The sequence below is a fragment of the Helianthus annuus genome, chromosome 9, assembly GCF_002127325.2.
Source record: "Helianthus annuus cultivar XRQ/B chromosome 9, HanXRQr2.0-SUNRISE, whole genome shotgun sequence".
Classification (NCBI taxonomy): Eukaryota; Viridiplantae; Streptophyta; class Magnoliopsida; order Asterales; family Asteraceae; genus Helianthus; species Helianthus annuus.
Window position 1 is genome coordinate 163,876,936 of NC_035441.2, and position 16,844 is coordinate 163,893,779.

The window sequence follows — 16,844 nt, forward strand, 5'->3', positions numbered from 1 at the left end:
TTTCCGTGCGAACCCTACTCTATATATATATAGAGTAGGAGTTGGGTGGAAAGTCTATTTTTCCTAGAAAGTCTAGGAAGGAATAAGAATTGGACATGTGTCATTGAGGGATTTTAAGTAGAAGGGCTATCATGTAATTTCACATTTTAATTTTATTTTTGGAATGTATCTTCATTAACTAAAATTCCATGATTTTCGGAATTTTTATTATGATCGAATTCAAATCTGGAAGTCAATGTGTTCATTAACTAAAATTCCATGTCACATTACATCGCATATTCCATTGTTTAGAAGATTACTGGAATTTATCAGCATGTTCTTGGTGCTGTGTTTTAACAGTTTACAGGGCTAAAGTCAATTTTTTTTTATAGATCCCACAATATAAAGATGGTAAAACACAGGCTATAAATCTGATTGCTGTTAAAACACAACTGTATGAATCTGAATGCTAAAACACAACTGTATGAATCTGATTGCTGTTAAAACACAACTGTATGAATCTGAATGCTAAAACACAAGTGTATGAATCTGCTTGCTGTTAAAACACAACTGTATGAATCTGTTTGCTGTTAAACACAACTGTATGAATATGAATGCTAAAACACAACTGTATGAATCTGTTTGCTGTTAAAACACATCTGTATGAATTTGGATGTTAAAACACATCTGTATGAATCTGCTTGCCGTTAAAACACATCTGTATGAATCTGCTTGCTGTTAAAACACATCTGTTTGAATCTGCTTACTGTTAAAACACATCTGTATGAATCTGGATGTTAAAACACATCTGTATGAATCTGCTTGCTGTTAAAACATAACTGTATGAATCTGCTTGCTGTTAAAACACATCTGTATGAATCTGGATGTTAAAACTCATCTGTATGAATCTGCTTGCTATTAAAACACATCTGTATGAATCCGCTTGCTGTTAAAACACAACTGTATGAATCTGTTTGCTGTTAAAACACATCTGTATGAATCTGAATGCTAAAACACAACTGTATGAATCTGCTTGCTGTTAAAACACATATGTATGAATCTGGATGCTAAACCACAACTGTATGAATCTGCTTGCTGCTAAAACATAACTGTATTAATTTGCTTGCTGTTAAAACACATCGTCAAGAAAACGGAGATGATAAGAACAATATTTGAATGGTGATGATGAACTCGGATATGGTGGAGATGGAGAAGTATTTTAATTTGATCTGGTGCTCTCCATCGTTTCTAAAGTTATCTTCTTCCATGATTGTAGTTATTTTTTGTAGGAATTGGGGTTTCCAAGATGGGTTTGGAGAGAGAGAGAGAGGGAAAATCGCTTGAATTTAGGAACTGGGCGGTTATCTAATTGATTTAAAACACGGCCATTGACAAAATTGCCCCTACTCATTTAAAACAATCAATTAATTAAACTCAAATATTACAAGATTGCCATTGATTTAATCTCAACCCTTAAACACACCAATCGGATGGACCAGATCGCTTCCTAGACTTTCTAGGAAAAACACACTTTCCGTGCGAACCCTACTCTATATATATATATATATATATATATATATATAAACGAGGTTATGTTTTCGTCGGTTTTATTACAAGTTGGTCTGCCACGCCGTTAAAAATTGGTTTGCCATGCCGCGAAGCGCGTGTGGATAACACTAGTTCTATTAATTTGGTAGACTTCGAATGTTGAAACCATATTCTGCCTATGGGCATTGATTGTATTAAAAATGGGCAAGCGAGTTGTTGATATATATGCATATTTTCGTAGTTATTGATCATATGATTGTTGCATGTCGTGTAAATTGGCAATGATGTTCAATGTATGGGTTTGTAATACTGAGATGGCTTGATAAAAGCAACCGGTAAAACCTAGGCTTATGAGCCCAGAAAAATCATATTTACATGTTGGTTACGCGTATAAATGGTTTAGGATTATATAATTTTAAATGTTTTGTTTGTAAATATTTTTCGTTGTCGTATGTTATTTTTATTCAGGTCAACTGCTTTTTTGGGGCGGTGATGAATCGAGCATCTATATACAAGCATCTTTGTAAAGATGTTAATTTCAATTTCGGTTTACTTCATTTGTTTTTTTTTTTTTTTTTTTGGTTAAAAGTAGTTTAAATTTTTGGCTAACTTATTGGTGTGCAAAGTCTAATTCCAATGAAGACATGGGTGTTTATGAATAACTTAGGCGTGTGTTAGACGAGCTGGTGGAGTCGGATAATAGAATTAGCCAAAAGCTCGACGAGCTAACGGAACGTGTCGCCAAGATACACGAGAAACAAGCCAAGCTTCAGACTGAAATAAACGCGTTTTATGCACGTTACATGCAATCTAATGGTGTGACTAAATATTCATAATATGTGCATATATTTCAGTATGTTTGGTCACTGATTATAAATTTTGTAACTTTTATTTTTTTTACAATCAATGTCAGAAAATATAAATTCCGGTTGTCTTCATTGCTACCGAAACCCATTGTGTTCGGGGCTATATCCTATTTAAAAGTACATAAGTAATAGAAGTTAGTACAATCAATGTAAGAAAATTCAAATTTCGGTTGTCGTCATTGCTACCGAATCCCACTGTGTTCGGAGCTATATCCTAATTAAAACAATTTTCAAATGTTTTATGTTTTATAAATTGATTTAAAAAATTTATAATTCATATAAATATAGTAAAATAGAATGTATATAAATTAATAGGTATGTAATAAAATTAGGTGTGTGTGGAGTTGGGTTTAATTGGCAAGTCATTGGAGTTAAGGTTTTGCTCCCTTTGAGGTCTAGGGTTCAAACTCCGTTCAAATATATATATAAAGTTAGGCTGTGTTTGTTTCGTGAAATTAATGGAATTGGAATTTGCAAATTTGATTTGCAATTAGGTATGTTTGTTTTACATAATGGAATGGAATCCATTAGATTCTCAAAAAACTAAGAAATGAAATCCAACATTCCAATTCCATTAAGGGTATGTTTGGCATGGAGCTTTTAGAAGTTTTTAGGAGCTTCTAGCTTTAAGCTTTTAAGAAAAAACTTCTACTTAATAAAAAGTCTTGTTTGTTTGAAGGAGCTTTAAGCTTTTAGGTTAGGAGCTTGAAGCTTTTGGTTGAACGCTACTACTAGTAGCGTTTAGAAGGAGCTACAAGCTTTTAGGAAAAAATGACTATTTTAACCTTTCAAAATAAGAAACTTTTTAATGCACAAACTTTCTAAATTTTTAGTTATGTCCATTTTGGTAATTTTATACATTTTATTAAAAGCTCCAGCTACTCTACCAAACACCAAATATATCTAAAAAGCTACAGCTACTAGCTACCAGCTACAGCTACCAGCTTTCAGCCATCAGCTACCAGCTTCCAGCTTCCAGCTACCAGCCACCAGCTAGTTTTGCCAAACATACCCTAAGATTCCATTTTATTACCTGAAACGAACACAACCTTGATATTTTTTACATTATCAAGTGGTGGGTGAACCCAATTGGTGAGTCCATGACTGTTGTGTTGACATTCATTCAACACTGATAGAACTATCTTTTTTTCGTTCATGCACACCACCCACCTCAATGAGGTATTCGTCAATAACATGGGTTCTTCAAGATCCAGTTACGGATGTGTCAAAACAACGTATTGAGATAGAAGCGAACAACCAGTTTTTGGGCCAAACAGGAGCGGTTTTAAAACTGGTTCATGCTGAGTCAAAGAAAGTCAAAGCTGGTTTCACCCAAACCGGTACGTATTATATATATATATGGAACCCATTAAGTGACGGTTACCTTTGAAATCAATATCATCCGTTCGATCATGCTAAGATTAAATCTGGGCCGTATAAACTCTTCATTTTAACCGCTGTTGACATCAGTTCTAAGCAGCACCATCCACGTTTGAGCAGTTTCTGTCCATGTTCCTACATAACTGAACCGAACAGCAGCAGTTCTGAGCAGCACCATCCCACGTTTGAGCAGTTTTTCTGTCCATGTTCCTACATAACTGAACCGAACAGCAGTTAAATCCATTTTTTTGGCATATATTTAACTGAACGTTTGAGCAGTTTTTCTGTCCACTACCCATTTTTTTCTGTCCAGTTTTTCTGCTCCTATAAATTTGGGTAATGTTGTCGATACACTGTTTTTTATTCAGTTTTTATTCAGTTTTTAGTTACCCTAAATAAATGGCCCATGTTCTCCACCTTCCTAATTTTTAGCAAATAAGCAGTTATATCTATGTTTATATATATTCAATACTGACCATAAAAAACTACAACTAATTAAACCTAATTGGGGATATTATAATCGGTGGACATGGAGCAGCACATTCATCTATTCAAGATGCAACAAAGGATAAGGATGTTAAAGTAAGCTTCATACCTACCCATGAATTGCGGCTGTTTCTCAACTCCACCTTTCATGTTTCTTTTTTTTTCCTTTCAGGTTGCATCCATGGGGTCCTTCCATCTTTGCTCTCCTCTTCCTCCTTCCATCGTTTGCCCGATAATGTGTAAACCTACATATGAATCGGCTCAGGTAAGTACAATTTTTATAACCAATTTTAGATTACATTTTTTTATTCCTATTATAGCATTGTTAATATTTGTCATGTTCTCAGATAATATTTTGTAAAAAACAGGAAACAGCCCATTAGTCTATATAACGAGGAGACTTACTGAATCATTTCGCATTTTTCTTTTCTGAAAACAGCAAGCATGAACCAGTCACCACCAAAGCCTTTAGTTATGAATGATGAACAACATGCTGGAAACTGTGGCATGCAAATGAAGCAGGTTAACATAATTATTTCAATTGGCCTTTGTTTTTTTATAAATACTAAATTTATGTTAACTGCGGAAGCTTCAAAATAGTGCTGAAATAATCAACAGCAACCAATTCAGATCAGACAAGGTACTTTCTAATCCATTTTAATTTAATCTGCAATTAATACATACCTTACTTTCTAATTCATATTTCTTTGTGTAGTCACCAGTTGTAGTCGAAAAGGCACTAAATGATGTAACGTCTAACCTGCAAGTCAAGGTTAAATCTATTATTTTACATTAGTTATTTGTAGTTTAATGTTAACATATGTTATTTTTGCAATGTACAGTCTCCTGAAGATACCATTCACATAGTTGTTCCCACGAAATGGTATACTTAATACTTCAGTTTGTTTTTAAATAGCATAAGTAAAAAAACATTTATGCAACTTCAGCTTACATCAATCTGTTACATTCAAGGTGGATCCAACGATGAAGACCATAGTTTATGGTTCTGTCAAGGTAGCTTCTTGAATCAATGCACATAACTAGATTTAAAACCCAAATTACAAAATAATTGTTAGATTTCATGTCAGATGATGCAGATGAAATGAAGATGCGTGTGAATCATGTACCAAAGGTAAAGTTGATTAAAGTTAAGATGCATATGAAAGATGGCTCAAAGCTAAATTTTCATGTCATGTGAAACAAAACATGTCTAAGTGTTAAATTTTTTAAGGTTACAGGAAGATGACATGAACGGCATTTGAATCCCTACAAATGCGAACGAAAACGGGCAACAGTGATGAGGTTTTTTTTTTTCAAATTTCATTAAATAGTTCACTAAATTTACGTTTTATTTCTATAATTTAATATTCAAATGTTGTTTGGTTTGTTTGACATGTAAAATGTACAAGAATTTATTTCCAATGAATGATAGGTAGATGATAAATCTAAAACTTCAAATATATAGTGACACTTTTGAGATAGTGATATTGTCAAGATTGTTTCCTTTTTTGTGACTATTACAGATTTCCAAACTATAGTCACAGTGCAAAGATATTTCCCTACGTTCAGCACCTACGAATCTCAAATGCACTAAGACCACACGGTGTGGAGGAGCTTGAAGGGAGGGCGTTGAGCAACACGTGGGAAGTGGCGTGAAAGAGAATAAAAAAAATTAAAAAAATAAGCATCAACCAATCAAAACAAACCTAAACTACCCCCACCAATCAAGAGCCTCCACCTCATCCACCCATTTGCCCCCATGCCGGTGGAAATCCTCAAGCCCACCCACAATGCCGCCCTCCACGCCATACACGGGGTGGTGTTCTCGGCGTGAAGGGACTTCCACGCCCTTTTTCCATGCCCACACTGTATGGTCTAAGGGACAAGGTAATACGTTTTTTTTTTCTATTTCAAGTGCTTAAGTGCATTAAATTGTTTATCTTATTGGACACGAGAGTGTGATAAAAGAAGATATTGACACTTTAGAGATAGTGATGGTGTCTAGATTATTTCCTAATTTTATATTTATTACAAATTTCAGGAAACTAGTGATGGTGTTAACATTATTTCCTGCAGCCTCTACAAATCCCAAATGCATCGCGAGATTAGTGATGAGGGTATAAATAAGATTTCAGTTTACTGAAGAGTATGAGGGCATACGAGGTTCCTTTATTATGTTATTTTTCTAATTTATAAAAAGGTAAATGTAGATAAGTTTATCAAGAAAATAACATTAGTAATTGTTTTTTTTTTAAATAAGATAGTATCACATTTAAATTTGTTTACTGATATAATTTTGTAAGGAATATATATGAAAACAAATAATATAAATTGTTAAACCGTAATAAGTTGCTAAGATAAGTAAAAAAATCACAAACCTCTATTCACAATCCGGAAATAGAAGACATGGTCGCCGATCGAAACATAAAACCAAAAATCGTTCTGCCGCTGTTGCCCGATCCATGTCAGCGGCGGATCTTCGTTATCTTTCATCTCCTCATTGTCAATATAAGTGTAGCACCCCGAACGAATCAGCCGTTTATTGTCATTATAACTTTCCCGGAACCCTAACAATAATCACTGGCAACGCGTATCCGCCGTCGATATCGTTGTCTCCAACCGGATCTCAACCCGTCATCACAATCTCCGATCTCGTCTTGTAAAACCCTAAACCGCCGTTGTGGCCGTCATTAAACTACCATGGATCGACACCGAAAACCATCTCTGTTGAAGTGGAAGAACATGGATTGAGGTTGTTGATAACGATACGAGTCCATCAGAGCTAGCTTAACCACTCACCGACAACGCTACTCGCGGGCCGGTTTTCGGCAACAGCTGGCTCCTCTTTTCTTTGTCTCTCTCGCATATCTTTCTATATCTAATTAACTGAGAATCTTTTGAATTTGATAATGAGGATGGGCCGCCTGAGAGAGAGAGAGACAAAGGAAAAGCTTGGATCCGGATGTATAGATATAAAATATCTTAGGTTTTGTGTATTTGACCCGTATTCTATACCCACTTCCCTTTAAAATAAACCAATATCTTTTATTTGTAAATTGTAATAATCAAACACTTGCAATTTGTTAATTGTTTTTAAGGTCCCGTGTTTACAAAGCTAAGGCTTAGATCAACTCGAAAACCACAACGATATAATAAACGCTTGCAATTTGTTAATTGTTTTTAAGGTCCCGTGTTTTCAAAAGCTAAGGCTAGAGGGTATGGTGCTCATCCTCCCTTGGAGGTTGATCCGTCACGTAGGCGTCACATCATAGTCCTCCCAAGGATGGTTCATCCCACAAAACTAGTGGAAATGGGAGGATAGTCCTAGATAATCCTACCCCACCACTTTTATATTTTTTTATCAAATGGTCACATTTCTCATCGTTCCTCACAAAAATTTGTCCTTTAGTGGACCGTCTCAAACGTCGTGATGTCGACGGAGAGGACAGGGACCCGGGGGGGGGGGGGGGGGGATGGTGTGAAGGTGGCGCCGGTCCTCGACGGGTATGGGGACGTACCCCATACCACACAGCCTAAGGCCTAGATCAACTCGAAAACCATAATGATATAATGGGTAGATAACATAAGCGTTTTACGTAACATTTCACGTATTTTGGCTCTTATTTATCATGAACATATTTTGGCAACCTTTGAGGTTAAAGAGGACGATCCAAAAGCGGAAAAAGTTGAGGCAGTAATCCATCTTTGAATGTTGCATGTCATTTACTTTTGCATTAAAATGACACCATTTCATGTTTTACCACTCTATCACTTTTATTTTATATTGTTTTGTAGTTGTAAACTGTTCATGTTTGTTTTTCCTTTTATAAATTAAAGAATGGTGCTTTTGTTTGTAATGTTGTTTATATTAGTGTCCACTTAATGTGGGTGTTTAGGATTAGCTTATTTTGAGATCCTTTTAACTTTTTGATTTTTTAAAAGTTAATAAATCATTTTTATAGTGTTTGGAAAATGTGTTGAGAAGGATTTTTTTGTTTGAAAAGAAGAAAAGGAGATGGAAAAAGAGAAAAGAAGAAAAGGAGAAACAATCTCAAACACCCTTAATATAGATTAGCTTTGTTTGTTAAGTTGTTAGCGTAACCCGTCCAACGGACGGGTATTAAACTAGTTAGGATTAGAAACCGGTTTATAAGGGGAAAGGCAGTTAGTTCAGTTTGAAACCAGCTTTTATCTGGTTTGGGTCTTATTAGCCGATTTTAACAAAAGAGTTCTCAAACCAATTACAAACTTGTGGTACGGTTCATTTCAAACCGAATTCTGGATCGGATATGTTTCAGTTTAGGAACCAATTTCGATGTGCACCTCTGGTTTGAGACACGTTTTTGTGCCGCTATTTAGGCTTATATTAGTGACAATTATTTGTTACGGTTGAGGGGAAATGACAAAAAGAAGCATCTGACTTATATTTTGACGTATCAAATTTTTTTATTTAAATTAGTTTTGCTCAAAATGAGGGTTTTTAATAGGTTTTCAGAAAACAATTGTATTGTAAATATGTTTTTTTTTTTATTTACGTGACTTGATGTCAGCCGGCAATTACTTGTCACGCATACACTAGTAACAATACAATATTAAAACAAAGTATTGCTCTTTTAAAGCATGTAAAAATATTATCAACATTATTTTAAATAAAAACATAATTAATTTTATCGTCAGTTGACACTGATGAGTACTTAAAACAGAGGTCTCTCATTCAAATCCAGTTTTCACAACATAAACTACGTATTATCTGATCTCATTGGTTATTATGGAACTAGTAGGATTGTGAGTTCTGTAACAGTTCTTGCAGTCAACAGAAAAAAAACATTTACAAGAGTTGTGGTATTTTGGTGAATAATAGAAACTATCTTGAAAACAATCCTTCATAATTTAACAACTTAAGGGATGAGAAAAAAGAATGATGTTGTGTTCTTCAACCTTAATAAGGTTGCCTTCACCACCACCAAGTAATGTATACAAGAGTACATATTACATATTTAGATTCCCGCAAGGTGTAAATCAACATTTTATTTTAGTTCCATAAACCCAAATAAACCTCTTTGTTAAAAATCATTTTGATTTCCACACAGTCATAAGACTCACGAGACGAGGACAAACAGCGGCTTGTCTCCTAATCGATCCCGACCCTAAAACAAGGAATATAATAAATAGATTATTGAAAGCCATTTCATACTCACGAACTACAAAGATAAAAACCCAGTACAATTATGAATAAATTACGAAAGTAGCCGTTTTTTAGTGTGTTTTGTCTATGGTCATGTAAGAACAATTTGAAGCATATAGCCATGAGATACGCGAATCTTTCATCCCGTATCTACTTTTTCTCACTCTGAAGATTTTTATTCAATATGCGCTTAATAATACACAGGTGAAACCATTGCGAATAACAATGCATACGTGAAACTATACGGTTTGCATATCAAGTTAGTTTAAGTCATTATTAATGGGAAAAAGTCTGGTACACAATAAAAGTAGATGTGTGTCTCTCAATCGCGTACATCACATGGCTAGATGAATAATTTGTTTCCGACATGGCTATACAGGTATAGCATACTCAAAAAGACAGCTACTTTCGTGGTTTTGTCAAAAAAATAGTAATTATAGGTGATCATTTTAAGTTGATAGAGAGCTGCTGTACCTTCAGTTCAGGCAATTCAATAACACAAGCACACTCGACTACATGAGCTCCAACCCGCTCTGAAATGGGAAAGATGAGAGTTTAATAACAACAAATAATGATAAAGAAAACGTGTGTGTGTTTGTGGTGGGGAGAAAGACAAAAATTATACCAAGTAAATTGATTGCAGCACACAAGGTTCCACCAGTTGCAATTAAATCATCTATTACGAGAGCACGATCTCCTGCTTCTACAGCTCCGACGTGCATCTCAATTTTGTCTTTGCCATACTCCAATGAATACTCTTCTGATATAACAGGTCCTGAGATAACAATGAATAATCAGCATGAGATATGCAAACTTACTAAACATTATGCGTATATCTACACGAGCATGGATAAATGCCAAACAATGATATTCTATACAGCCATTACGAAAGTACAACAAATGTCACGACTTGCTACCTAGTTCTGTTTTATTTGCTAGGAGTCTTAAACAACAAGACGGATATAAACGCAGTAAGATATAAGGTCATAAATAAGGTAACACAGAATGGGAGAAACGATGTACCGGGTAACTTGTTTGGTTTTCTCATAGGGACAAATTTTGCTCCGATGGCCAATGCAATAGGAGGACCAAATATGAAACCTCTTGCTTCAACACCTGCGTTATCACAACTCAAATCAGCCCATACCGACACATACAAAGTGGCCATCCATTATCCATAGTGCCCATTCTGTCACACAATAAAGTGCCTTAATAATTTCTATATTTATTTTTATAATCGTCAAATAAACAACGTAACGGGTTACAACTCCAAAGAACATTTCAAGTTTCTCAATTCCACGTTAACAGCAAAAGAAACATAAATAAAAGCTGTATTGCAAAAGATTAGTTACTACTTATTAGTTACTACTTATTACAGAAAACACTATTAAAGCCTTCTCAACAAGTCAGCTCATCGACAAGGATAACGCACGTTTTGTGAACAATTCTTGGTCATGAATGTCATTGCAAAGGTGACGCATCCCAAGAAAAAACGTCAAAGGTAACACAAATTAAGAAAAGGAGCAAATCCTAAATTGTTCAGATGTCAAATTTCAGATAATAAGTTGGTAAGCATGAACCCTAAAGAAAAATTGCATTTCTCTATTTGTCAGTAGTTTTCAACAGATATGATAATTCAGAGATCCCAGGCTTATAAAAAAAATTAAAAAAAAAACTGTAAACAACCATTAGTTTATCCATTTTTTATAAAATTTTACAGATCTTGTCTTTTCATATGTATCAACTATAGCTACTAATAACTCCTAAAACTTTCAAAACAAACAAAAGTCAAAAGGCCATAACAAAAAGTCAAACGAGAGATTTTACCAGCAACAACCGAGATATCCTTATCTTTATACCGCTCAACGAACAGATCAATCGTATCCTTAAAAGCTACCGGATCAAGCAACAACGTCGTAATATCCTGAAACAAAATCCCTAAACACCAAAACGAAAACACCTCAATCAGCTAAAATCAACGGTCATGATCCTAATTCGAGTTGATCTTCGTACCTGGCTTGGGAAAGTCTGGAATGACGCGAATTGCTGATGTAATTCGGGAGATGCGATCGTCATCGGAAGTAGGAGCAGCCATGTGAGAAGAGGAGGAGTAGGTGTGAAAGTGGTGGCGGGCGGTGGTGGCTGCTGGTGGCGCTGACGCGGAGATGGGTTGGTATTTTTGACAAGTGGTTGGAAAAGAGGGGGTGGGGGATTTTAGTGGATTGACGAAATTGCCACTGTGAGAGAATCTTTGGATGACGACATTGGAGTTGAAGAGGATTTTATGCGTATTCATGGCTTTCTGGGAAGACAAATTGGAATTTTGCCCTAATCTTGTAAAGGTGTGATTTGGTTAAAAGTTAGTAAGTTACACGTTAGAAAGTAGAAACACACCTAAACACCCAATTTTGGGCAATTGTTATTACAAGTAAAACGAACCCATCACTCAAAACACCCGTTTCAACTGTTTAAATTAACTTATTTTGTGTAAATCACCCTCATAAAAATATATTACCATCACTCAACACCATATCTCATTAGTATATGTCGTCCAATATACCTTTTGTCACTGACACCGACACTCTCACCATTGTCACCGTCACCTAAAGCTTGTCGTAACCAACGCGATCATCATCTCTACCGTCGTTACTAGCTGTCACAAAAACAAGAGTAAATTACTTTTTGAGTCAATGTGGTTTAGTGGTTTTAACCACTTAAGTCCAAAATCAAAACGTTTAATGCCCTGAGTCTAATGAGATAATAAAAAAACAAATAGTTTAAATTTGAATATCTAGAGTTTATTGAAGATGTTTTAGGTTCGAATAAAATTTAGGTGTCGTTTATTTTTTCTGAAAAGCTTTGCGTAGGCTCTTCTATCTGTGCCACACAGACTGTTTGTTTTTCTTAAGACGTTTCATTAAAAAAAGTCTGCTCGAGCTCTTCTTGGTGCAGACTTGTCCCAAACACTTCTATAACCTTCTAAGGTCTGCAAAGGGTTAAACACCACCACTGTCCATCACCACCACCACCACCGTCCAGGCGTCCACCACCATCCATCACCACCACCACCGTCCATCGTCCATCACCACCACCATCGTCCATCACCACCACCATCGTCCATCACCACCACCACCACCGTCTACCACCATCATTGTCCACCACCACCGTTCATACATCACCACCAGTTTATTTTAGAAGTCTACATACGTTAAAAAACAAACAGTCCTTTTATTACAGACTGCAGAGATTTGATCTACTTTTTCTTCTACAGATGTCTACAGATGTCTTAAAAACAAAGAACACCTTAAGCTCTTTGGATTGGATGCTTCGTGTCAATAAAAAAAATGGTTAAAAGTTTGAAAACCTTTTAATGAAATGGGAGGTAATTGAGGATTTGAGGTTATTGTGAGGTTTTTATTGAAACCAAACAAACCTTTTAAATTTACGATTAAGAGTTAATAGCGGATTGATATTCAAAGTTTAATTAACATTTTCTTTATACATTTTTTGCAATGTTTTTTGTATGCGGCTTTGTTGAGTTAATATTTTAACATGCTTTTTTCATAGTGCACGTGAACTTTTAATGAGATATCATTTTTTTGTTCTTTCTACTTTATTGTCCTCGTTGTTATGATCACTACCTAGGGACTGTTTGTTTACCTTTTAATGAGGCTCTTAATGGTTCAAACCAAGGGCGGACTTAAGGAGTGCCGAAGGTGGGCGGGCGCACCCCCGGGAAAAAAAAATTTAGTGTTAAGTTCCGTCGAAAATCCCGTCCGCACCCCTTGAAATTTTCCGTCCGCACCCCTTGGAATTTTCCGTACGCACCCCTTGGAATTTTTTGTCCGCTCCCCTTAGGTAAAAAGTGTTATCAATTTATATTTTAAATTTTTTTTAGTAAACTCTTATTTTTTTAAAAACACTACCTAAATTATATAACTTTTAATACCTAAATAACTAAACTCAAATACCCAATACCTTTAACTAGCCCACTACTAAGTCTTAGCCTAATACACAAACCCAACAAATTAACAATATTTCAAACTAAAATAAAATATACAAGCCCAAAACCCTTACATATTCTCTCCCGCTCTCTATCATCCCTGCACGCACGCCAGCGATCAGAACATCAGCGACAACAGCAGCCGCATACCACCGTAATCAGCCATCATACCACCGTCGATCGAACACGGGTAATTTTCTTTGTTATTTTTGATGATTTTTTGGTTGATTTTTGGTGGGGTGGGACGGAACCGGTAGCCACCGGAAGTGATTTTTTGATGGCAGGAGACATGTGCTTGTTAGTGATGATATTTTATTTTGTGGTAGGTTATATATTTATATTTTGTTAGTGATGATGATGATATTTTGTCTTTTTTATGGTGGGTCATATACGAGATGTTTAGGTTTTTTTTAATGGTGTATATGATGTTTAGATGAATTTTAGTGTGATTTACATTATGATTTCTAGTGTTTGAATACTTGATACATTATGTAATATGTTATGGAGCCATGAACTTATAGATCAATTTGTTTGTGATAGCCGATAGGAACCATGAGTAGGGACGTTATGGCGCGATTTCTCAAGAGGAAAGTTGATACATCTTCCGATTTCGTTGATGTGGATACTCTTCCTTCGGATCCTTATAATCGCAAGCCGATTGAATCATATAACGTGAATCAACGAGATGAGATTAGAAGGGCATATCTACTAAGAGGACCATATCAACCATTTTCGTTTGATGTTCTTTTGTTTCATATGACCCGACCCGACCCGACTCGAACCGACCCGACCCGACTCGAACCGACCCGATACGAACCAATATTTTTACTTATATACCTTGGGGCCTAAAATCTTTAAAAATGTTCCGCACCCCCATGAAAAAATTCCTAGGTCCGCCACTGGTTCAAACATCTTACTAGTCATGCACTTAATAATAGATAACCGCATACTCATAGACCATGTGTCCAACTTTTTATTTTGAATAGTTAAGGATAAGGGTCATCAATGATCATTAGACTTAAAGCAGGTTTTTATTAGGAGTGGATGTAGTAGCGGATCTAGAAAATTCTTATATAGGAGTAACGTTTAAAAAAACGGCGTAACAAAATCGAAAAAAGGTCAAAAAATATCATTTTTTTCCAAAATTACATCACCATCGGATCGTCAAGGGGTAGCGGAGGCTACCCCTTATTATAAGGTAGGTCCACCACTTCCCGGTTCGACCGAACGCAACACGAATCAAATGACTTTAAAGTGGGGAGATTTGACCAAAAAAATGAGTAAATTTAACGCTTGTTTCATTCAATTGGTAACTTTTTTTTTAAGTTGTTACTATATTTTGTTATTTTTTTATCTTGTTATAAAATAGTGTTCTTTGCATTTTTTGTAGACCCGAAATTCACAAAGCGGAGCGAGCGAGACGGCTATCATAAAAAACGCCCTAGAAGAGTATTGCAAGAAATACAAGCATAAATCTTTTCCACACTTGGTGTCATGGGAGGTTGCGAGACATCACTCGAAATGGGTACCGGTTGCGTTGGTCGACATGGATGGGTTGATGGCTCCAAAGAAAAGAGGAGGTTCCAAAAAATCAAAAACTTCCGAGTCTGGGAACTACACTACTTCCGAGTCCAGCGACATGCCCAAAATGAATCTGATCGACGAACCCGAACAAGATGATACACCCACAAGGCCGCATCTCAAGAAAAGTGGTGATTCGTCAAGTAGAGGAAAGGAAGCGATGACGGGCTCCATTACCGAATTCAAAGCGGCTAAATTGATGGAAATGGCCGAATCCAAGGAAAGAACAGAAAAACTTGTGGCTTTAAACACTTGACCAAAATGAAAAAATAGTGATTTAAACGTCTTGGTACAACCACACAACACTCTTGACGAACTCTTTAAGTCGATCATACTTTAACGCAAACGCGAAATATATGAAAAGTGGGGTTGGGCGATGCCGTAGATTTTTTTTAGGTTTTTTTTAATTTGCAATGTTTAGTTTTTTTTTTTACTTTGTAGTTTAGAATTTTTTTAATGTAATTTTTATTTAAATAAAATTGTTGTTGTTAATTTATAATTAAAAAAACATCACTAGTGATGGGCACCCCTACTAAAATACATCACTAGTGATAGAATCATGCTCAATAACGTGAAGGACAATGACTAGGTGTGATGAGTGATGGAAAGTGAAGCACCCCTACCCCGTTAATATATTATGTTACATCATGTTTTGTGTGTTAATCTACTAATTGTTTTTACGGAACACTTAGTTTTCAGAAAAGTTGTTGAAATGAGAACCTTGTAAGATGACAAAAATGAAATATTTCATGTAAGTATGATAAGAGGTAAAAATCTTGTGTTTAATTTTCCAAGGGTTTTCTTTAAGACAATGTACGTTTTGAATATTGATTAGTATATTTGGTATGCTTTACAAGGATGATGTGTATAAAGATTTGTAATATTAATATGACGATGTGTATAAAGATATGTAATATTAATATAGAAATGTTACAATTATGAATATGACGGTCTTGGTAGTTTGTAACTTTTTTTGGGTTTGTGTTGGTTTGCGATCCAGGTTTATTCTTTTATGAAGTTGTTAGATTTGTGTTCGTTAGCGAGGCATGCTTATTCTTTTTAATTTTTATAGAGTTGTCCTCATTGCATCCATGGCCTTTACAAGGTCTGAAAGTTGTTGTTTAGGCAAGAATTAGACACCTTTCCATGTGTTCTTGTATACATTCTATTGTAGAAGTTGAAGCGTCTCTGAGAAGTTGCAGACTTCTCCAGCGAGTTGCTGACTTCCAACGAGTTCAAGCACTTGAAACGTTTGGAAGGACTTGTAGAAGCTGGTGCGTCTCCGACAAGTTGCAGACTTCTTCGGCGAGTTTCAATTGTACCCCCGACGAGTTGAGGTCGTCTCCGGTGAGTTGCTGACTTCCGGCGAGTTCATTTGACCTCACTTGCAACTTTTGAAAATACTATGGTTTCATTTTGTGACTGGTTAAATGATTGAGATTATTTCTGTTTTTAATGCCTTGTAGGTATTGAGATGAACTTTACTTGTTACTGGCGTTCTGGCGATTGAGATGAACTTGACTTGTTGCTCCTGCTGACGCAGACCTCCTAGACATTTCAATATCACCATGTGTTTGGGACCCCACTTGCAACTTTTGAAAACGTCACATGTTCATTTTTTATTGGGTATCAGTGACGTCGCTCCAAAAGTGTTTTAGGTGCTTGAAATGTCGTTTCAAGACGTTTGAGATGACTAGTTTTTAAAGAGGGCGTGATCACTAGTTTTTGTAATTTTCTCTAAAAATATTGTCATCCTGAAAAATATTGGTGCAAATATGGGAGTCTAGATCGTAATATATTGGTACGTTATTTTTAT

The 16,844-nt window shown here is 35.7% G+C and overlaps 2 protein-coding genes across 10 annotated transcripts; both read right to left on the reverse strand.

Moving 5' to 3' along the window:
• Positions 1–2,331: 2,331 nt before the first annotated feature.
• Positions 2,332–7,222, reverse strand: LOC110879342. Of its 9 annotated transcripts, none has more exons than XR_002558614.2 (7): positions 6,638–7,219; positions 5,212–5,299; positions 4,944–5,019; positions 4,665–4,759; positions 4,369–4,504; positions 3,778–3,991; positions 2,332–2,500 (listed from the first exon to the last, which is right to left on the reverse strand). XR_002558614.2 is itself a non-coding variant. In XM_022127787.2 (6 exons), exons 1-5 carry the CDS (start codon positions 6,750–6,752, stop codon positions 4,393–4,395), a joined length of 486 nt encoding a protein of 161 aa, XP_021983479.1. In that variant the 5' UTR covers positions 6,753–7,222; the 3' UTR covers positions 2,332–3,983; positions 4,373–4,392. The 9 variants fall into 9 exon arrangements, 4 of the variants coding, with proteins under 4 accessions (XP_021983479.1, XP_021983478.1, XP_021983477.1 ...); XR_002558615.2 differs by having other exon boundaries at positions 2,332–3,694; XR_004867730.1 differs by having other exon boundaries at positions 3,564–3,991.
• Positions 7,223–9,124: 1,902 nt separating this feature from the next.
• On the reverse strand, positions 9,125–11,835 carry LOC110879341 (adenine phosphoribosyltransferase 1). Its single transcript, XM_022127783.2, has 6 exons — positions 11,458–11,835; positions 11,272–11,382; positions 10,468–10,560; positions 10,070–10,219; positions 9,919–9,977; positions 9,125–9,406 (listed from the first exon to the last, which is right to left on the reverse strand). Exons 1-6 carry the CDS (start codon positions 11,738–11,740, stop codon positions 9,359–9,361), a joined length of 744 nt encoding a protein of 247 aa, XP_021983475.1. The 5' UTR covers positions 11,741–11,835; the 3' UTR covers positions 9,125–9,358.
• Positions 11,836–16,844: the final 5,009 nt, after the last annotated feature.

Coding starts and splice junctions, on each gene's coding strand:
- LOC110879342 (XM_022127787.2), bottom strand. CDS start 6,752: ATGAAAGATAACGAAGATCCGCCGCTGACATGGATCGGGCAACAGCGG. Junction 5,300..6,637: donor TTTCCGGATTGTGAATAGAG/GTTTGTGATTTT, acceptor TTTTAAATCTAG/TTATGTGCATTGATTCAAGA. Junction 4,505..4,664: donor GAAAAATGCGAAATGATTCA/GTAAGTCTCCTC, acceptor ATTCATATGTAG/GTTTACACATTATCGGGCAA.
- LOC110879341 (XM_022127783.2), bottom strand. CDS start 11,740: ATGAATACGCATAAAATCCTCTTCAACTCCAATGTCGTCATCCAAAGA. Junction 10,220..10,467: donor AAAACCAAACAAGTTACCCG/GTACATCGTTTC, acceptor TTGTTATCTCAG/GACCTGTTATATCAGAAGAG. Junction 9,407..9,918: donor TTGAATTGCCTGAACTGAAG/GTACAGCAGCTC, acceptor TCCTTGTTTTAG/GGTCGGGATCGATTAGGAGA.